Source organism: Zootoca vivipara, chromosome 2, assembly GCF_965207765.1.
Source record: "Zootoca vivipara chromosome 2, rZooViv2.hap1.1, whole genome shotgun sequence".
NCBI lineage: Eukaryota > Metazoa > Chordata > Lepidosauria > Squamata > Lacertidae > Zootoca > Zootoca vivipara.
The window spans coordinates 55314581-55337475 of NC_142584.1; the positions used below are offsets into that span (position 1 = coordinate 55314581).

The 22895-nt window shown below is 42.0% G+C and overlaps 1 protein-coding gene across 8 annotated transcripts in view; it reads left to right on the forward strand.

The window, feature by feature from the left end:
* Window positions 1-22895, forward strand: part of JADE2 (jade family PHD finger 2) — a 153326-nt gene that overhangs the window by 113150 nt on the left and 17281 nt on the right. For all 8 annotated transcript variants that reach the window (XM_035105461.3, XM_060271668.2, XM_060271672.2 and 5 more), the window contains 3 exons: window positions 5813-5980; window positions 6414-6530; window positions 14968-15429. In XM_035105461.3, coding sequence (XP_034961352.2) covers window positions 5813-5980; window positions 6414-6530; window positions 14968-15429 — 747 coding nt within the window. The remainder of the gene's footprint in view (window positions 1-5812; window positions 5981-6413; window positions 6531-14967; window positions 15430-22895) is intronic.

Here is a 22895-nt window from a genome sequence, read left to right on the forward strand (position 1 = left end):
CGGGTCGGGCGTCCCGGGGGCAAAACTGCTCGGCAGAGCCCAAAACCGGACTCCCCAACCGTCCGGCTGCCCTAGTAAGAGCGCCGGAGTGAGAAGGGTCGAAGTCGCGGGGGCCATTTTGAGCACCATCGTCGCTCTAGCGGGGAGAAGCTCCGAGCCGGAGGCGGAGAGCGCTGGATTCTTCCAAAAGAAAGAATTAGAAATTAAGACTGTAAGTAAGCTCTCAAATTTGGATTGTTTTGAATATTAATCTGGACTAATTTGGATTTGGGAGAGAGGGAAATAAAACGGAAGCCACCCCCTCCCACCGGTAGCTAAGGAACAGTAAAATAAATACCCGAAGCCACGAATTGAATGTTTAAAAGGTATCCTCAAAAGACATAAAAGGTTCTCCCCTGGATGCAGAGTAAAAGGGGAGAAGGACGATTCTCTGCAGAATGATGAAAAAGAAAGAGGAAAACCTTTTGTTTCCCCGGGAGCCGGCAGCCCAGACAACCCAGCGAGCTGACGAGGATTTATAAATGAGTTTTACTTTATTTAGACTCTCAAGAAGCTAGGAGTATATGCTTTTGAAATGTTTGAATTGTGAAATGTTGGTTTGGACCTTTGTGAATTTGGAATTGGAAAATGCAACTACTTTGCTGAGACTGGGAAAATAAGCAGCGATCATTTTCCACCCCACACGATAAGCAGTGACCTTGACAAGACGGAACTATGTCAACAAAAAGTTACTCGCCTGAGTTCCAGCGGATTGTTTTGACAGCCATGTGGGAATTAAAAATAGGACTATGCCGAGATGAGATTCAACAGCAAGAACAAAGGAGCAATTTCAGATGGTGATTGCTGAATATGATTTTTCAGATGATGAGGATATTGAAATGGAAATGGAGGAGGAAGATAGCGACAATGATAGCGACAGCAATTTGGATGATTTGGTCAATGAGGTGGACTCTGACGTGGAGCATGAAGAGAACAACGATGATGACTGGGACAATACAACACAAAATGAAGCACACCACAAGGAAAAAGTTGATATTGCTTTACAAAAAGAGAAGCGGAGTACCCCTCCTTCGAGGAGGGAACGACAGGAACCAATGGAATTACAGATTTTCCACAAGGAGAAGGACATGAATAACTTAAGAAGGGGAGAAACTCAGGGGGGCCCCATGGATATCTGGGGGACAAAACATTGGAAAAAGGGGGTGGGATGAAGGAAAAATGGGAGTGTAATTATTAGGACGGATTATCAAGAGCAAATTTGGATTGTTGATTACGGAACTTGCTGGATTGGAGGGAGGTAGTCGGAATCTGGGGAAGAAAGGTTATATTGGGATTTTTTAGAGTGTAAGAGCTAATTATGGGAAAAGTTAAAATAAAAGAAGTTTAGGGATTTAAATTTTAAGAAGTCTATTGAGGGGAAAAAATTAGGCAAGGGAAGAAAAATTGGATAATGAATTATAAGGATTAAGAGATTCAGTGAAAATGGTATTAGCTAAGTTTAAAAATTTTATGAAGAGGAAAAGTAAGTTGTTTATAGATATGGAAACTGTTAAAGAGGATAGTAAAGGGATGAAAACTAGGAAAGGGGGGAGGTAGGGGAAGCCCACAAAATATGGTTTATCAATGTAAATTTGAAAAAGATTGTTTTTATTATTGTTTTTTGTCTTTTTTCTTTTTTATTATTCCTTTTTTGAAATTTTTTTTTCTTTTTTCTTTTAGTGTAGCTTTTTTCTTTTTGGATTGCTGGGTGGTTGTCTCTCTGCTTTCTGCTCCTGGAGCTCTCTGGTGGCAGGGGGGGACTCTGGGGGGGTGGGGGAGGGGGGGACATAAACTCATCTACAAAATGGAACATCTTCAACTGCCTGCCTGCATGGGATACTCCTGTGGCAGGGGAGGGCCAATGGGAGGGGGGGGTGGAAAGAAGGTGGAAAATTTGTTTATGAAAGTGTTTCTTTTATATATGTTTCTTTTTGTAATCTGTAAAATCAATAAAAATTATATTAAAAAAAAATAGAAAAAGAGTTGTTGAGGAAGACACAGGGCACAGCTTCCATCACTGGTGTCCATTTCCTTGTGGATCACAGCTATGCAGGTCTTTGATAAGTTAAAAGTAAAACATCATATCTACCAGAGATTACTCTTGGGATGTTACAAGACCAGCATTACAAAGAGGAGTCAACTCTAGTACAAAAGGTCCTTAAATAGAACATGGAAATGAAATGTGTTATTTCTACAGAAGCAGCCTCATGTATATGGAAAAAGTAGGCAGCATCATAGTGCTAGGAAGGCTTCTAACTTTTCCTTTCCAGTGAGTCTTCTTTTGTTTTTTTGTTCCCTGCCCACTTCATGTCTAACAACTCCTCACTTATATGACCAGCCTCTTGTCGCTTTTTTCTGCTTTCATGTGTTGTGACACAGTATAAGATCCTTTAAACACATTTCCCCTATGAGTTCTAATGCCAAGGAGGCCCGGGAATCATAAAGATTTCTTACCGGCAGAATATAGTGTGGGCAGGATGATCCGATATAATGGAAGAAAAGGGTTTCAATAACTCTCTAAGTGTTGTGTACATGAAATAATTTCAGAACATGCTCTCTCCCCCTCCCCCGTCAACTACCAGTATATACAACAAGCTGCACCTGTCAGACAGCTGCAGAAGTCCACTTCTCCTTTGTATCTGTTTACCCTCATCCAGACAAATTCTTCCCTGGTTTATGTGCTTGAGCAGTAAATTAATGCAGAAAGACACAGAAGTGGTCCCTTGTGAGGTTTTTTATTTGTTTGTTGTTTTTGTCAAATTGCCTCATTTGTTGATTTCACAATTTCCCCCAATACATTCAACAGCTACAGTTTTAAAGAGAAGTTAGTTCAGCAGGCACAGCTGTATTTCCATGGTAGAAAAAGTTCATGGTGTTGAACTTTTGTCTGTCTTACATGGGACAGAGCCTTTGTCAGAAAAAAAGGTGGCGCTTAACGCACCTCATTGGAGAGTTTCACGCTGTGTTAAGAAGCAAGCATTTCTTCTCTCCCTCAAGGCTTGGGCTCATGATTGAATTCCTCCAGGAAGGCAGGAATTGCTATGTCAGGCTGGCTGCGTCTTGAGGAGTGGCAACAGCAACCACAGTCCCTTCTGCAGCCTCTTTAAAGACATTGCAGTAAACTGAATTATGGCTTACCAAAACCACGCAACTGAGCTGGCTCGCAGGAAGAAGCTCCCACCCGCTTTGCTCTTCCCCAGTCCTTTTAGCAGTGCTGCAGGTCATGGTTAACAAGGTGAGACCTTAACTAGGATCCTGGGTTCAGGCGTTATGCTCAGCCAAGCCTTGACTTAGCTGTCGCATCATACTGTGCTAAAAGGGCCAGGGAAGAGCAAAGCAGGTGCAAGCTCATAGTTTGCCTTATCATGACATGCAAACCAAATGCAGACGAGGAAGGCATGCCTTGCAATTGCTCACAAACTGTGTCACCAGCAGTTTCTGTGCACGCTAAAATTATATGACCTTATTTTGGCCCTCTACGAAAAAGGGGGTGAGAAAACTTTGCCTTTAAAAAACAACAGCAGTCATATGAATTTCAAAATTGGAAATAGGTAGGAGTGCTGAGAGCTAGTCTTTGAAGGAAATACATTTTCGTTTGGTTCATTAGTGCCCTTTGCTACTTCTTTGGGTGCAGCTCGTGTGTGTCTCTCCTTCCACACACACACACACACACACACACACACACACACACACACACAATTCCAAACAAGCATGCTGTTGATCTCAGTGTAGGGTGCAAATGACAGGTGAATTTGAAGGCAGTTGATTATAGATTCCTCTTTGCTCCCAAGGATTTCTTCTTACTCCATTCTCTCTGGCACAGTTAAACCAAAGCTGTTTAAACACTGTGCTTCCAAGACACATGAGCTCAGAATGAAGGAAATGGATATTGGATTTTCTTTAAAAGTCCATAATGTGATTCACACACTAACCTACAACTGAGCTAACCTGGAAGGAAGAACACAACAATCTGGGACACATTGTGAATTTTAAGGAGCGTATAGTTAAAGATTGCAAACAGCTGCAGGAAAGAGCACAAATTCTACCTTTTCCAAGAGGAACTTAAAATTGTGCATCAACTGCCGTCTTGCCACACATGTCAGATCAATTAAATGAATAAGTCAGTAGCTGGTTTTGGATTACCTTTAGGCTTTAAAATTTACCACCTACAAAGGGACCTGCTAATGAGGCAGTGAGCTTTTAACATCTAATGTATTCATTCCAGTATTGGTAGCCCACACTGAGGGGCTTGAGCATTGCTGTAGCTTGTGTGGAAATGAACCTGAGGTGTTACTCTTTCTCCAAGAGTGCCTTAGTGACTTTCAGGGTGCCTTGAGTTCAACATGAACATAAGGAATTGCTCTTTACTGAGTCAAACTGGTCCATTTACGCTGGGAGAGGGAGAACCTGTGACCCTCCAGATATTATTGGACTCCAGCTTCCATCAGCCCCAGCCAATAGTCTGGGACATTGTAGTTGTAGTCCAGCAAGATTGGGGCGGGGAATCTAACCCAGGAGTGTATGCTCGAATGGAAGCATCTTTCTTCAAGGCTTCAAGCAGGTCTCAGGCTTCTTTAATCTTGCTAACTTGAAATGCAAACATACTCCCTCCCCCATTTTTTAAACCAGGAGGTGCCAGGGATTGAATCTGGGACCTGCTGTATGTGACAAAAACTATCCTCTAGAAATCCATAACTCTTTAGTACAGGCATGTCCAAAGTCCGTTTCAGGAGCCTAATCCGACCCGCCGTTTGATTTTATCCGGCCCCCGAAGCAGTATACGTCCTGGGGTAAAATCCTTTAAAAAGCCCAACAACTTCAATCCTAAAAACAGCTCAACAAACTTGGGGTCAACTTCAATCCTAAAAAAACTCAACAACTAAAAAAAAAAGTTCAACAACTTTGGTTGGCCCTCATGCATATTCACTTCATCAAATCGAGCCCTCTTTGGGCATCCCTGCTTTAGGATGTTAATATGCCTAAGCTTCCTCAAAAAAATGAGAGCCCAGTTCCTATGTTCATTCCTCCCATGTTCACTCCTCCCAGTTGTTCATTAGTAGCAAAGATATCAAGTTTTGGGATTGTCAAAACACCAGAGAGAGGAAGAGCTCTGTAATGAGATCATCATTCAGCCCCCATCGTGGGTGAGGGCCAGTTTAAGCTTAGGGATGTCCACTGTACATATTTATTTATTTTTTATTTCCATTTATTAATTGCTTCCTTTCAACTATCTCAAAGCAATCTTAACTACATTTTTTTTAATTATTTCATTTAAATTAAACAATTAGTAAATTATTTGAAGTTCAGTCTAGGCATAATTGTACAGTTATGTACCGTTTAAACATCATACATCATATGTGGGTGTATAATGAACAAAATCTGGAAGTTAATGCTTCTTTTGGCATATTAATCATTTAAAGTTTGCTGTGGAATCCTGAAAGATGTGTTTGGAGCATGCCTACACACACACACACACACACACACACACACACACACACTGTTGCATAACTGCTGGAATACTTAAGTTTTGGACACTTGTGACTTTGAACTCCAGTGCTTTGTAAATAATCATACTGAAGGATTCTCAAGGACTAAGAAAATAAGACTGAATAATGTAAGAAGTGCAATATGTCTACCAACAGGTTTAGCACATGGAATTAAACGCATCAGAGATAGCCACATTTAATTTCCCTGTCTTGGTTGTAGTATATTTTACAGTGTTGTTTTCCATCCCTCATAAAAACCACTTACTTTTGGCAATATGTTTACTTAGGCTTGCTACGGAATCCTGAAAGTTCCCATCGGAAACTGGCTTTGCCGAACCTGTGCCCTTGGAGTCCAGCCAAAGTGTTTACTCTGCCCAAAGAGAGGGGGAGCACTGAAACCCACCCGGAGTGGGACAAAATGGGTCCACGTTAGCTGTGCCTTATGGATACCTGAAGTAAGATACTAAATGACTTTCTAAGTGGTAGGTAGATGTGATGTAGATGAGATATATTTGGATTTCACCATGCCAGGTACTGTCCAGAATCATCACCTGTCATTCATGCCAAGGATTATGTCAAGCATACAGGACTTAAGGATGCCTAAAATTAAAACCTCATTTTTGTTGAGCACTGTGATCTCTAAACAGTCAATTCAGACATTCAGAACCTTCTCCATGCAATGTGTTATAATTATGCCCAGGGCTATCATTCCATGGATACACCTGCAGTATCCTGGTAGCAGTTTTCACAGTTTAATTCTGTTTCACACATTACTTGGTTGATGTGTCGAATTTAGATTGTATCAGAGCCACCCTTAGAGTTGTGTTTTCTTATCCTTTGAGAATATACATGATGGCCAATAATTGGTGTGTTCTGTGTTGTGCTCAGGTTAGCATTGGATGCCCTGAAAAAATGGAACCCATTACGAAGATATCACATATCCCAGCAAGCAGATGGGCTTTGTCATGCAGTCTTTGCAAGGAGTGCACCGGAACATGTATTCAGGTAAGCAGTTACGTGTAGTTGAACTGTGCACCACCCATATCAGAAAGATAAAGACATAGTTTTAATGAAATGCGTGTTGAGAAGCAACCAAAAGGTGCAAACTGTTAGGCCTGGCAGGGTGTTTATAACGAATTAATTAATTAATTAATTTCTAGGCCACCTTTTTCTTCGAAGGAGCACAAGATGGTGTACATGGGTGTCCTCCCCCAAAAATTCCATCCTCGCAACAGCCCTGTGGTGTAGGTTAGGCTAAGAGATAGTGACTGGCTCTAGTTTACCCAGTGGCCCTTCTTGACTGAGTGGGGATTCAAACCCTGGTCTCCCAGGTCATACTCCAACCCTCTAACCCAGGGGTTGGCAACGTGCGGCCCATGGGTCGGATGCGGCCCACAAAGACCATTTTACCAGCCCACGAGCTGCCCCTAAACCGAGGCGCCCACTCAGCGAGTCCCCCCCCCCCCCGCGCTGCTCTAAACCGGTGTGGCACAGGGACTTACCGAGCGGCGCCGGAAATTGCATCTGCGCATGTCCAGATGCTGAAATTTGCTTCTGTGCAGGCACAATTTTCAGCACCTGGGCATGCGTAGAAGCAATTTCCAGCACCGCAGACATGTGCAGATGTGATTTCCTGCGCCGCGCCACGCCAGTCGGGCCCACAGACTATCTCTGTGGGAGTGATCCAGCCCATGGCCGGTAAACCTTGCTGACCCCTGCGCTAACCATTACGTTTCTTTACATTGATCTCATTGCCTTTGTATCTCATGTGCAGCTTTTTGTTGGAAGGGAAAGGAGAGACTCCTCCTCCTCCTCTCCTCTCCCAGTCTCTCCATGGAGTCAAGGGGGGTTGTGTGTTTCCCTTCCTGTCAGGTTTTGCAGGAGGTAGCAGCAGAATGTTGATCTTTTTTATCTTTAGTTCCCAGGTAACAAGATATGCCACTGAATACAGTTGTGTGTTCTTTTCCACTTCTTTTATCATAGTATTTTATCTTATCCAAGCTCACTTTGATCTCAAGGAAGATTACCGAAGTGTTGATCTCTGGGTCCAAAGGGAGGATCTGTCAAAGATTATTTGTATGTTGAGGCTGTAACTGTCATGAGACAGCAATCTGGTGGAAGGAAAGTCATGTGCTATATGAACAGAAAATGTGAAGCCACCACCATAACTTTTGGGGCATTGTAAGGGAGAAATTTTAAAGTAATCCCTTTTAGCCTGAAGTGAAAGCTCACACACACGTTTCTTTAAATCTTTCCAACATTTGATTCAATTCCATTTGCGATGGCTCTGGGTGGATCTGCTTATTCACCCTGCCAGATGGAGATATTCTGTCATAATGGCAACTGCTTTTGAAGAACGGAAGGGCAGGGGAACGAGACGGCTACACTTGGCAGCATTGGGTGGGGGGGGGGTAGGAAGAAAAGGAAGAATTCAGTTTTCTCTGAGACTTCATCCTCTTAGCTCTGGCTCGCGTGTTAGTTTTGAAATGCTCTGAGCTGAGTGGATTTGCATGAAAGGTCACCTGAAATGGAAAACAGGGTTTTATTGTCTCCTTTGCTGACATCCTGCATTTCATAAGTCTTCATAAGACTGACAGTTGAGCTTTTGTCAGCGCTGGCCTTGTAAGTGGGAGAACATTTTCACCAAAAGAAGGGAAGAAAGAAATATGTAGATGATTCATTTGTTTAAACGTTTAAGCAATGACTAAGCATCAAACTGAAACATAGGGGGAAAAATTAGAATTCAAATCTTCCCCCACTCTCATCACATTAGGATTGCAAATCTCATTATTTGTGTTGATGTAGCATCGCCATCTGGGTTTGCTTATGCAGGTGAAATTTAGCATAGAAGACTTCACAATAGCTTTATAAAATAGCTTTTGGCTGGGGGCGGGGGGTAACTTTCCTGAAACCTTCCAGGCAAAGGGATCAAAATTTATGCAGCTCAGTGAAAGTGACAATAGCCAGTGACTTAGTGGAGAAAAGTAATGGAGTAGGTAATGGAGTGATGGGGTTGCTAGGAATTGTGTTACTTGTTTTTATAATCGTATACAAATCCTTCCTCCTTTACTTGTTTTTACTTGTATGATTATATTACTATAACCCACCCTGGAACCTTATGGTGAAGGGGAGATAAGAACTATTATAAATACATTTGTTGTTGTTGTTAAATTTATTAAATCTATTCGCCAACAGGTCTTGGGGTGGGTTTCAACAATCTAAAATTAAGAATTAAAAACAGTTAAAACAGTTTTCAGTCATAGGAGTACATTTGGCACACAGGCAGAGGTGCGCATTGAGCATTCTCTGATGTTTTGGCCTACAACTCTCATGATCCCTAGCTAACAGTACCAGTGGTCAGGGCTAATAGGAATTGTAGTCCAAAACATCTGGAGGGCCAAAGTTTGGGGGTGCCTGGTCTGGGAGATAGTACTTTTAGGCAATGCACCATCAGTGCGCTACACAGGTTTAAAGGTTCAACAGTGATAAAGAGGATCATTCACAATAATCACGTTAGTGGGTAAGCATGTGACTTTGGTTTTCCAAGGGGCAGGGATCTGCAAGAGTACAGTACTAAACAATTCCTTTTTTGAAGAGACTAAGTCTACAACCCTATATACACATGAGTGTAAATCCCATTGAACTCATTTGGGTGTTTTGAGTGTAGATACATAAAGGATTGCACTATAAGACATCTCCCTCCATGGTTTTTTCCCCCCTGTGGGCGGGGGAAACATATCCACTGCTTGCTAGAAATATTCCATATTATTACATCATTTGTTCTATATAAACAGTTGTGGGTTATGATAACATTGATTGACTTGCACAGAATGCCCTCTCAACACCCAACCAGGAAGAGGAATTTGCCATGGAGATGGGAGTTAGGGTCCAGCGCTACCTGGAGAACAGCATGTCACTGCCCTTAAACAATGAGATAGCAGTATTCCAGATCAAACAAGTTCTTTTTTGATAGCATCTAAGAAGTGCTCTCTTTTACGCTGAGAGTAATCTCACCTATTCTTAAAACTGATAATCTGTGGCCACTTAACATTCCAGTACTCCTGTGAATAAGGGGGGGGGAGGAAATCCAAACAACCCCAGTAACTCAGGGATTCATTATCCTAAACATTCATGGGTAAACACTGAGGTCCAGCACCTTGGTTCCCTCACTGCGAGAAGTGAGGTTACAGGGAACCAGGCAGAGTGGTGCTCGCCCTGTGGAATGCCCTCCCATCAGATGCCAAGGAAATAAACAACTATCTGACTTTTAGAAGACATCTGAAGGCAGCCCTGTTTAGGAAGTTTTTAATGTTTGATGTTTTATTGTATTTCTAATATTCCGTTGGAAGCTGCCCAGACTGGCTGGGGGGGGGCAGATGGGTGTAGGGTAATATGAACATTAACACAGTTCCCAACTCCTTCTACCTTTCAGTATATTCTCCCCCCCCCCCCATCCGTTGTATGGTTTTATTCTGCTAGCTGGGCTGGAGGAGGGGAATAATGCATCAATAACATCTTCATTATCACTTTTATGCAAGGTTCTTTGGTAGCTACTGCTGAACAGGTACTTTCCGTTGTTGACCTGTCAGCTCAGCTTGCTAATTATTTCCTATTTGCATTTCGGGCAGAGTCCCTGACAACTGCTACTTGCCATCTGTCAGAGGAAACCCAGGATGGGTGGCATTCTGTTTGTTTTATCTCTAAGGCAGCGCGGATAATCTTTCCTTCATAAAAGGGCACTGTGTAGGCTGTTGTTCTAGCAAAAGTCATAAACAATTTAATAATGATATTAATACTGTTTGTGACGCAAATAGAGAGGGGAGGGGAGAAACCGAGGTGCATTTATTTCAGTAGCTTTGCTAAGCCGGAGAGGTCCTTGCCCAGCTTTCATCTCAGCACTGAAGCTAGTTGTGTGCACAACAGCACAAAGGATCTTTCCAATCACTCATTTTAAAGTACCCCCAGATGTTACTCCAATATAAACACAATTGGCTCCATCAGTAGCTATCTAGCTATGTATGCAGTAAAATTACAGCTTTGGCTACCGGACAAGAAAACTCAATCAAAGCTGTTTACTGCTGGCAAAAGCCTGTAACCTCAAAATGCAATAACACTTAGGAAAGTGACTCTGCTGCATCTTTTCAACATAGTCTCCCATCCCCAGCCCAGGTATTTATATCAGATAGGCCTATAATAAAAACCGCATGATAGCAGAACAGCATTGCTTTACAAATCTGGGCACTGATACTGTGCATCCAGCAAAATGAATGAGAACTCAATACAATCATACCTCGGTTTAAGTAGGCTTCGGTTTGAGTACTTTCAGTTTAAGTACTCCGTGGACCCATCTGGAACGGATTAATCCACTTCCCATTACTTTCAATGGGAAAGTTCGCTTCAGGTTAAGTACGCTTCAGGTTAAGTACAGACTTCCAGAACCAATTGCACTCATACTTCGGGTTAAGTACGCTTTAGGTTGAGTACTCTGTGGACCCGTCTGGAACGGATTAATCCACTTTCCATTACTTTCAATGGGAAAGTTCACTTCAGGTTAAGTACAGACTTCCGGAACCAATTGTGTACTTAAACTGAGGTACCACTGTACTCCGATCCTTAGGTCATGTCTGCGTCAGTGCAACCCACCACACCTTATCCCTGCATGGAATGCAATTTAAAATATTTGGTTAGATCTGCTGTTTAGGGGCTATCAGATCGCCGCCCTGGAGAGATTTCTGTTAGTAGCTCCACAAGTGGCAGTGTCCCACATCACTGTTATGGCTCTTTTGCCCTCCTTTAAGATCCTGCAAATATGAGGACCAAACCTGGCATGTCAGTATCAGACCTATTTGTTTACCCTAGGTCTGCCCCAGTCACAGGGATAAGGATCTGCCTTTTTAGAATGCTCAGGTGAGGGGGAAGTGAACTCTCTTTGCCCCAACCTCTTATATTCCCTTAGCATCGTCTCACCAGATGTTTTTTTCCGGAGCTCAGCAGAGGAGAAAAGCACCTTAAGGGACCAGTGGGGCAGAGAGAAAGCTGCACAGAGTGTGCATTTAAAACTGAACATAAAATTGTTTTTCCTCTTCCCTCAAATGCCCTCACACTCAATTGAGTATGTGTAGTATCCCGAAACGCTTCTCAACATCCTTCAGGAAGTGTCCCCTTGCGTTAATGCGCTCATTCAAGCTGGAGCAACCATGGTTCTTAACAAATATATCTGAACTATGTAAACTGCTCAGTGTGGTGTCTTCAGCAATAAGGTCTTCAGAACAGCTCCTTATTGCCGTTTAACTGGCCATTAGCAGCTGGAATAGATTGGTTTCTTATGGGTTATGGCTTAAATAATTACCTGACACTCGGAGCTATTAAAAACAGTTAATGAATAGTGGGTGGATCCATGAGGAGACAGCAGAGTTACATACAGCTAGCTGGGGAATGTGTTATATTGGGTAGGAAATGGCACTTCAGATGTTGCTGCCTGGGGGAGAAGGGGGACAGAACAAATTAGCTAGGGAGGGCTTTAATAAAATTGTTTGATTATTTTTTTCTTTAACAAAACTGTTGACAGCTATTTAGCCACTGCAATGAGCGTTAATCAGTTAATTTTTATGTTACTGGCTTGTCAAAAGCTCGAGGCTCACTTTTTTGTTTTCTTTCTTTTTTATATATAATTAGATGACATATATCAAAGGGGAAGATACTGTTAAAGGTCCAGTCTTTCCAGCGGCGTTGCAAACCCCTAAGAGTGCGGATTTATTCGTGAATTTGTGACCCAATCTCCGACCCAAAAATCACATTAGCTAAGGTAGTTCAAAAAGAACAGAACAATGAGGTAGAAATTCTGGTCTCACCACCACCCTCATAAACACACAATAATATAATATGAGTGTTTCAGAAGGGCAAATGTATGCCTCAGAGCCATTAGTACTTTTGTTGCTCTGTTTTATAGGCAAAGGCAAAATCTCAACCAGAATTATTTGGGGAGTGGGGGAGAGTCTCTAAAGTCCATTTTCTTTCTACTGTTACTGCATTTTAATACAAAACAAAAAGCAACCCACTCATTTATCAGAACTTCTCCATACCATGATCCTTTTATATTAGGGTTCCACAGCCTGTGACTCTCATCATCGCTCACCATTAGCCTTGCTGACTGGGGCGGCTGTTTGCTGTGGCCTCAGAACATATGGAGGGTCACAGGTTCCTTTTCCCTGTTTTGGCACATGCACTCAGCTCTACTCAAAGGGTTATACTTAGTTTAACAGATTACTTCATATGTCAGCAATGTTTGTGTCATATATAAACACCCTCACCTTGGGTATTTACCTCCAGGAAACCAGTAGAATTATGTTTACCACTTTGAGCTCCTTGGAGAAAAGGTGGTATATAAATGTAATAAAGAAAGTATCCTTGATTTTTTTGGCAGTGCCAAAAAAAAGTCCTAGTCACCTAGTCAGACATTACAAGTAAAATGTTTTTTCCCCTGACACCTTTTTACTGAATTCTGTTTCCCTTGCCCTTCCCTGTGTCACAATAAAAAAAGGATTCTGCAGTGTTGGAAACTGGTACCTGTGGGATAGGTTTTATAATGGGTAGGAGAGGATCTATTGATTGCAATTTATCCCATCAGGCCCCCATGCGTGTGGGTTAACAGAGTTTGAAAATCCCATCTTTGGCACCCCAATTAAAAGAATAGGAATTAGTCTGCAGGGCCTCCTTTGGAAGAAGTCCAACTATGAAGTAAGCTGGCTTTCCCCTTCTTACCCCACTTAACAAAGAATTAGGCAACAACTTGTAATGTAAGTTTAAAAATAAGATTTACCTACTTTATAATCATGCTTTGCGTCACAGCAACAGCAGCAACAAAAGCCCCATACCTAGAGCTGCAGCAAGCAGCGCCATGTCTACCTCCAGCACTACCTTAGTCAAAGGAAGAGAGGAGAGAGGAACAGGAAGTACTATATGCTGCTTCCTCTCCAGGAGAGGAGGGGAAATGATGTAACACACAGCTCTTTCTAGCAATTGTATTTCTGTGGTCTGAGTAGACACTCAGCAATTGCCTGTCAGCAGTACAGCTCTATGGTATTAGCCCCTTCTCATGCTAACTAGCAAGGAATATGCTTTACTTACGTTTGGCTGCTAATCTCCCACAGTTCCATAGTTCATGTTACCCCATGCTAATTAGTATTACATCATAACTAGCTGACCTTTTGACCAGCATGCTGGCTTCAAGTATCAATAACTTTCAAAATGTAGCAAGCAGGGCAAAAGCATGGCCCTTGTGTGCTCTGATTGGTCACCAGGGGAAAATATGGAGAGGAGAAATAAAAATCCTCCATCGTTCTTTTCTGATTTGTTTCTTATCAGGATGTTAATGTAATTGTTATGCACCTTAGCTTTGTGACATCCTACATAAATTGCATTAGCCACCTTGGAATCCTTTTGGATGAAAGGCAGTGTAAAAACAAGCCAGTAAGTAAACAAGCAAGCAAGTAAGTAAAAGGTAAAGTAAAGTAAAATAAAATAAAATGACCTGTACTTCCTCTGGGATACATCTTGTTAATGTGAAATTAATGCACTCTTCCTGCCCCCCCACCAGAGGAGAGGCCACCTGGACAAGTTTTAAGAAGAGCAAAGAAAACAGCAGATCTCATCTTCACCCCATTCCACATAGCACCTCTTCTTGGACAGGATTTGATTCTATTTTTGCTAGAACAAGGCTTCTGGGTGTAATCAGTGGAAATATAATAATTTTTTTTGGAAAACTTGGCCTGGCCATGCAAAACACCTGACCATCACACTGAGCCAATTTGGTAGGACACAGGATCAGCTGTGCTGTATAATTAAATATCTCCTCAGCAAAATCAAGTAGACAGGTCCCATGAGGAATGTTTACATGAAGGAAAAGCAGCAAGAACATAAATGTAGCGTGTAAGCAAGCTGTAGAGTAGTGGATAGAAACGTACTGTGGAAGATGAATACCGTGTTTCTCATATTATAAGACACGTCTTATATTTATTTTTTCCTCAAAAAAACACACTATGGCTTATTTTCAAGGGATGTCTTATTTTTTTCCTCCTCCTCCTGCCGCGGCCGGCATTGCTGCTGCTCCTATCACTATGTCTTATTTTCGGGGTATGGCTTATATTCCTTGAATGCTTAAAAATCCTGCTATGGCTTATTTTATGGGGATGCCTTAAAATATGAGAAACAGGGTAGTGAAAGAGGGCGTTATGGAGGGGTATTTTTCCATCTCCTCAAGAAAAGTGAGGGGTCTGAACAGAAGGTAATGGGGATGTGGTACTTTCCACTATCACCCTCCGTTAATTTTACTGCTAGATCTAATTACGGCAGGAATTTTTTTGCTGTTGGTACTCTTGTAAAAGTGATCGGTTTTACAAGAATACTCAGGTCTTCACTCTGCTTTCCCCCCTACCTGCTGCAGTGTTCCATGCCTTCCTGCATCACAGCCTTCCACGTAACATGCGCCTTTGAACGCAATCTGGACATGCGGACGCTTTTAGCAGAGAACGATGAGGTGAAGTTCAAGTCTTTCTGTCTTGAGCACAGCAGCGGTGCCACTAAGCCACCAGACGAAGCACGGACAGATGCAGATCAAGGCAAGCTGGATATGGAAAAAGTAACGTTGAGGAAACAGAAGCTCCAACAGTTGGAGGAAGACTTCTATGATCTTGTGAAGCCCTCTGAAGTGGCTGAGAACCTTGACTTGACTGAGGGGTTAGTTGATTTTGTCTATCAGTACTGGAAGTTAAAGAGGAAAGCCAATTACAACAAGCCTCTAATGATGCCCAAAACAGATGAGGTGGACAACTTGGCTCAGCAAGAGCAAGATGTGCTGTACCGACGCTTGAAGCTGTTCACACACCTCAGGCAAGATCTTGAAAGGGTGAGTAGAATTACAGGCTTTGTGAAATGTTCCGCTGTTCTACCATTTCTAGTAATTCTTTAACTCCAGTGGCCTTGTCAGATTACCCTAACAATCACTTAAACTTCACAGCGCCCGGGCATAGCTTCTGTTCCGATCGGTATCTGTATATTCATTTTCGTTACAATTTTTACTCAAGGAGTTCAATATTTTTCATTTGCCTGTCTAGACCAGGCATCCCCAAACTCGGCCCTCCAGATGTTTTGAGACTACAACTCCCATCATCCCTAGCTAACAGGACCAGTGGTCAGGGATGATGGGAATTGTAGTCCCAAAGCATCTGGAGGGCCGAGTTTGGGGGTGCCTGGTCTAGATCATCCTTTTGTAAAGATAATGAGAAAGGCCCCAGCCTTCCTCATTACCTTGGAGCTAGGGAGAAGGCAGAATTTGTCCCCACAGCTGAGTGAGCTTCCAAGGGTTCAGTACAACAGTGGAGAAAATCCCCACCCTCTCTCCAACTCAGAGAGGAAGGTTTGGCTGGCACATGGATCCTCTTGGCCACATGTGACCAAAATGAGCACCAAACTTTTCCTCCTATTCCTTGGGTAGCTTGTGTGAAGGACTCAAAGCACTTTTGTTGGCCAGCACCAAAACAATTCCCTGCTCCTCTTCCCCGGGTGACAAATAAGGGCTGCAGTCCTGTGTATGTTTACCAGGGTGAGGCCAGAATAAACACAATCAAACTTTACTTCCATGTAAACCAAAAGTTGTGGGTCCATGCTTACTCCAAGCAAGCACAAAAATCAAATGGAAAAATGGGGGTAGGAATTGTGTGTGTGTGTGTGTGTGTGTGTGTGTGTGAGAGAGAGAGAGAGAGAGAGAGAGAGAGAGAGAGCAGAACAATACTATCTGTTATAGGTCCATGATGTGTGGGGTGTCCTTCAGCATAGACCCATTGCCTTGGTTAGAATTAGCTCTTGAAAAGCTCAGTAGGGAAGTCAGAGGACAAATGCCCCTAAATCCCGCCGTCCCTTCCACCCCACCACACATTTTGGTCCCTCCTAAGCAAATTAAAAGCACACTGTTAGGATAGCATAAACAGAAGGGTATCTTTTCTTATTAAATATATTCTTTTCTTTGTGATTAATTTTTATAGTAGGAATCAGTTTCTAGATAAGGCCAGGGAATGCTTTGTTAATAATCTTTTCAAAAGAATGGTCAATGTTTGTGAAGTTGCTCAGTGTAACAAATTACGATGACAGACCTTCATCTACTTTTATTTTGCCTTACTTTTCCCCTGCTGTGTCTAGTGCAGGCTGGGCTGCTGCATGCAAGACAGTAAAAGGAAATTTATTAGAGTCCTGCTTTCTGAAGTTCCACGTTGCCAGAACTCTTGGACTCTTGTAAATTTCTCTTTTATTAGCTATGCATACAAAAACAAATAGTGGCGGAACCAACTGCGATGCTACAGAAAGCAGAGGAGATGGGGGCAGAGTTGGCACTGCATAAACAACTGAGGAAATGGAAGACACAAAACATATTGCCCAGTGAACATCTCTTGAGAAAGGAAAACACAGAGAAGCAGAAAGGAAAAGCTAGGAATGGGAAGCAAAGAGGATTTAATAGTGCATGGGAATAAATGTACAAGGGGTAAGCACTGACAGAGGATATTTCAGGTGTCATCCTTGTGACTGACTGCCCTAGTTGTGCCAGGTTCAGAGGTCAAACTGTGGAGGTTCAAATAAGCCATGAAAATATTAGATCCGTCCTGATCAGAGAGAGGAAGATGAAGAATCAAAGCATTTTGTAAAACACTGTATTCACACTTTATTTTGATTCTTTCTCCTATGGTTATATGTGTGTTTACGTTAAAATGTACAGCTTGGCTTTCTACCATAAACAGTACTCAGCAGCACTCTTTTTTAAAAAAATGCATCAATGTATATGGTGCTTCAGACGGTTCACAGGAAATGCAGTTCCTGATCTCTACCATGTGAAGCTGGGGGGACTTTCTGCATTTTGTGTATAAATGCCACTGGGGCTTAGGAAGGGTTCTGTAGGTAAGAGATGAAGCTACCCAAAGAAATTGCTCTTCATGAAGGAATGTAATGCTTCACTTTAAAAACAAACCTTTTTACCCCCTCAAACACTAAAAAAAAGCCCAGCTAGTGTTAAGTTTCTTCCAACTCATTAGTATTTCTGCACCAGCTGCTGCTACAGTCTTAAAAACAGGTTTGCAACCAGCATCATGCCCCCCAAATGCTATCCAGATCTTTTCTGATGATGAGGATGGAGCACCTGAGGCCATCCAGTTGTTAGACTCAACCAGTCCCAACAACATCTGGAGGGCCACAAGCTCCTCATCCCTGTTTTATGATGTGATCCATGGCCAGAAACCTGTTTTCTCTGCTCTTTTACAAATATTGTAATTGATATTAAAAACTATATAAGAACCCAAAGTAACTTTATCCATAAGATACAATTGCATCTAGGACAAAATTGCTCATAAAAACCGCTATTAAAAAATTCCTTCAAGTAGCACCTTAAAGACCAACTAAGTTTTTATTTTGGTATGAGCTTTCATGTGCATGCACACTTCTTCAGATACACTGTGTATCTGAATAAGTGTGCATGCACACGAAAGCTCATACCAAAATAAAAACTTAGTTGGTCTTTAAGGTGCTACTGAAGGAATTTTTTTATTTTGCTTCGACTCAGACCAAAACGGCTACCTACCTATAACAAAAACCACTATTGACACCATTTCAATTCAAAAGAACCAGGAACAAGAACAGGGCCAAGAAGAATACCACAACACCTGAGTTGAGGTTAATAGTGCAAGTTCTTTGATAAAGTACTAGTTTTTGTGGAGTGGGTAGAGGGGCAGGATCCTGCATTAAACAGGAACCGTACCGTAAGTGACAAATCACAGGATGAGGCATAGATTGCAAAGGGGGGAAAACTTGTGCCAATCTGAAATATCTTTGGAATTGGACTAAAAGATTTAAAAATTGAAACAGAGATTTCCTGAACCAGATATAACCTTTATCCTAGATGACATGATTACGCATTGAGAAACTGTGTTGGACTTACAAGATTGCTCTTCAGCCATGTACATTCCCTTCACCCTTTATTTTCTTCTTGTAACATAGGAAAATGATTCTCTTGCTTAAATTTCTGATCTCTGTAATTTTAGGATGTTGAAGCTGTGTTTTTAGCAACAAAGACAAACCCAGCAAAACAATCTTCCACTGTGAGCCACTGTCCTAAGTTCCCCTAAGATTCAGTGAATTCAAAACAATGCAACTGTAAAAATTAATTTATCTTAATCAACTTCAGCAAAAGCTTCATAATCTTTCAGTTACTTGAGAAGTGCAGCTTGTTTGTGGGCAAGTGTAAATTCATGGTGTTTCTGTCACCATATAGCTTTCAAAAAGAGCCTCTGACAAACAAACAACTCTGTTTACTCATTTGGTTCCAGCTAACAGAGATTAATGGTGAGGGGCAGATCAAATGTGATGTTAGAGATACACAGGCTCCTAAACACTTGCACTGTTTTGTAAAAGCTTACCAAAGAGATGCATAGTCATGGATAATCAAGGCCTACTAAAGAGATGGATATTCATCCCCCCCCCACCAAAAAGTGAGGGGGAAGAATGAAGAACGTTATGTGAATATCATTCTATGTCTGTATAAATTACTGGAAATATCGTTGAGGCCATTGTACATTAAGCACTCCAGTGAGAATTGTTTATTTATACACACATGGCCTAATCCAGTCAATTGGCATACAAACATGGAATCAAGCTTGCACATGCATAGTCCCTAGTTGGAAGAAGATTCATAAACACAAGTAGACAACAACAACAACAACAACAACAACAACAACAACAACAACAACAACAACAACAAAAATATATTTATACCCCGCCCATCCAGCCGGGTTTCCCCAGCCACTCTGGGCAGCTCCCAACAGAATACTATATTAAAAACATGACAAAACATAAAACACTAAAAACTTCCCTAATCAGGGCTGTCATCAGATGTTTTGTAAAAGTCAGATTATTTCCTTGACATCTGATGGGAGGGCATTCCACAGGGCGGGTGCCACTACCGAAAAGGCCCTCTGCCTGGTTATATGCATTTGTGATCCATTTATCCGAGCTGCACATGCATAGCCCTATTGGGAACTTACTTTCTTCTGGAGTGGGTGGGGAGGAGCTGAATATAGTCATTTTTCGTATCTTGGACATTGTTCCTCTTGTGCAAATACTTTGCTGAATTCAACACACACCCACACCCCTTTTCTTTTCTTGCTTAGAGATCGCTTCAGGGCTTTTTAATGTAAATCTGTATACAAATTTAATGAACTAAACATCATGCAAGACACATAGTTTGTGCTTAAATTGGTTCAGAACTTGGTTTTTGTTTTGCTTATTTTGGGTTCCCCCCCCTCCCAAGTGCCTGTTATACACAGTTGTGAATAAGGTCCTGATGAAATAGCACAGTTTCTTAAAAGTTTGAGGCAGGTAGGAGTTGGCAGGGATTCTGAAGGCAGGGTCTCCAGAGAGATTTTTGTTACGTGAATAAAGCTTTGTTTTCATACCAGCTGCTGTTATTGTTCATGGGCATGAGTGTAGCAGCATTGCGCAGGGCTTTAATGAATCAAAATTTGGCCTAGTTAGTATATGAACGAACCAGGGCAGACTTGGGTCAGAAGAGGATGGGTATATTTAGATGCCTGTAAAGTCTGTATTTACTTCAAACCGTGCCTCTGACAGTGTGTGACAGGGTGGCTTAAATCATCAATGAAGTCCTGTTAGAGATTAGGAACAGGCTTTTCATGCCCCTGTACTGATTTGGAAAAGCAAATGTTAGAAATCAGGAGCTCTTCTGCTTGAAGACTGATCTTGAACTTCAGGGCTCAGGGGTTGAGGTCTCAGACCCCTGCAGTTGCCTCAGCATGATAATGTGTCAGGAAGTAATTTAACACTTGAACAGCTCTTTTTGGTCTCCTTGATCTGTGTCTGGGCCTTGCTCTCTCCTGAACAGCTATGCTGTCGAAACCGGATAGCCAACTGGTACAAGGTTTTCTTTTACCACTGACATTCCCTCTGCATACAGTATTTATGCTGAATGAAGCTTTTCTCTGAGGGGAATTTCTTGCAACTGGGTCATCAGTCACTGGTAGAATGACAGCAGCTCTCCTGAAGGAAGCAAGACAGAAGTGACCTTTGGGTGACTGGGTTTGTTTCAGAAGCACAGTCATTTGCTGTACACCTGCCAGAGAGAAAGGTGTTGTTGTTTTGTGTGGGGATTTTATTTTTTAAAAAAAGAAGCGTTTGGAAAATTCTGTGGCAGATTGTTGTCCGTGGGGACAAACAAAGCCAGTAGTATTAAACCACAACCCCTGTCTTCACTTCACACTATGAGGAGTTGTAGTTTTTTCCACTCCTTGTAAACCACAATCTGTGGCCAAAGTTTGTTAGTGTACCGATCATGATTTGTTAGAGTGAAACAAACCATAATCCCTAGTTCGGATATAACACTAAGCCAGAGTTTCCTCTGCATGCTAGCAGGAAGCCGACAAATAGTCCAGAAAGATGCACTCATGGCGAACCATTAACTGTGGCTTACCATGCCATGCAAAGTGGGCCACTGTATCTCAAGGCTCCAGCAGTGTCTACAAACTGAGTCTTTGCTGTATAATTCTCTTTCACTATACAGTACAAAGCTTTTACTAGCAAAACAAGACCTTTAAATGTAATGACAGAAAAACTTGCTGCAGTTCTACTGCAGAATTCCATAAAAGTACTATTATATATATATATATATATATATATATATATATATATATATATATATATAAAATCTATATTTATATATTTTATATAGACATATCCTGAACCAAGCTGTAGAATTAAAACAGTAGGCTTTAATTATATTAAACGTATCCTACAGATGTTGTGATTTTAAAGTTCATTCCCGTTACCAGAGCCATGCTCAAACAAAATAATGCATTGCACCAATAGCTCCATCTTTGTTGGAAGGAAGGACAGCTGGGCTGCCTCTGGTAACTGACAAAATAAAAAAAAATCCTTCCAGCAGCACCTTAAAGACCAACGATAAGTTTTTATTTTGGTATGAGCTTTCGTGTGCATGCACACTTCTTCAGATACACTGAAATAGAAGTCCCCAGACACTTATGTAGAGAAAGGGTGGGGAGGGGGTATCACTCAGAAGGGTGGTGGAAATGGGTGATTGACTGACTGATAGCTGTAGATGACTGTAAACGACTGCAAATGGTCTTGCATGAAAAAGCAAGGGTTGAGATGGCTGAAGATCGCTTTATCATGTATGAGATAAGAATCCAATGTCTCTGTTCAAACCAGGTCCCTCCATGGTTTTGAGCTTGGTGATAAGTTGCAATTCAGCAACTTATCTGGTCACTGAAGGCACAGTAGTTTCCTGCTTGAGAGCGGTTGTACCATAGTGGCTGGATTTTGAGCTTGGATGTGGATGTAGAAGACCCAAAGTCCAATCCTTTCTTATCTTTGACATTCATTTAGTGGCCTTGGCCAAGTCACTATGTCTCAGCCCTGCCTGGCTGAAATTGTCGTATGAGAAGGAATTGAGTTGTTGTATGAGAAGGATAAAATGAGACAATTTCATCTCTTCCAGCCTAGAACTTTGTCGTGCCCTGCAAGTGTAGGGTAGAAAATTTTCTTTAGAAGAAGCAGAGGCTTATTTGTCAATAACTATTAAAAGATTCAAGACACAACAGAGGTTTTCTTATCTCAGTCTGTGACTCATTAATATTTGATAGTCATTGCAATTACACAACCATCAACACTTGTCGTAAATACTGACAAACATGCCCTAAAGTTCACTCTTATGCCAGGTTGTGTGAGGTTTAGATTGAGTGGCAATGTCACTCCACTCGGCTCTACTGACTGATTTGGCTGGCCACCAAACATGTGCACAGGAAGGCCACTGGTAGTATTGCTGCCGGCAGAAAGTCCCACACAGGGTTTCATTGGATCTCGAGGCGGATCGTAGCTGTCTGCATCAGGCCCAGTCTGGAACCAGTTGCTGTTTCAGACTGGAGCAGGCGTGGGAATTGGGCTTGATCAACCTGCCCACCCTCCTCTCTGATGTGACTGCCATGAGTGATTAGAGTGCGGATGCAGTGAAGGGGGTGGGAGAGTTAGCACTGCAGCCGTACATTACAACTAACATTAACTGCATTGGGGTGTTGGCGTTTCCTAAAATGGTCTTCTAATGCAGAGCAGACGTGTTAGCTGCAAACATTTCCCAAAGGCTTCAGTATCTTGGGCAGGACTTTTTTTCAGCCGGAACTCAGTTCCAGAACCTCTCAGGTGGGCGCCATTGCCATTATAAGAGAAGGAGGGAGGTATTCATGCTGAGTTCCGGCACCTCTTTTTCTAGAAAAAAAAAGCGCTGATCTTGGGTAACAGAACATCACC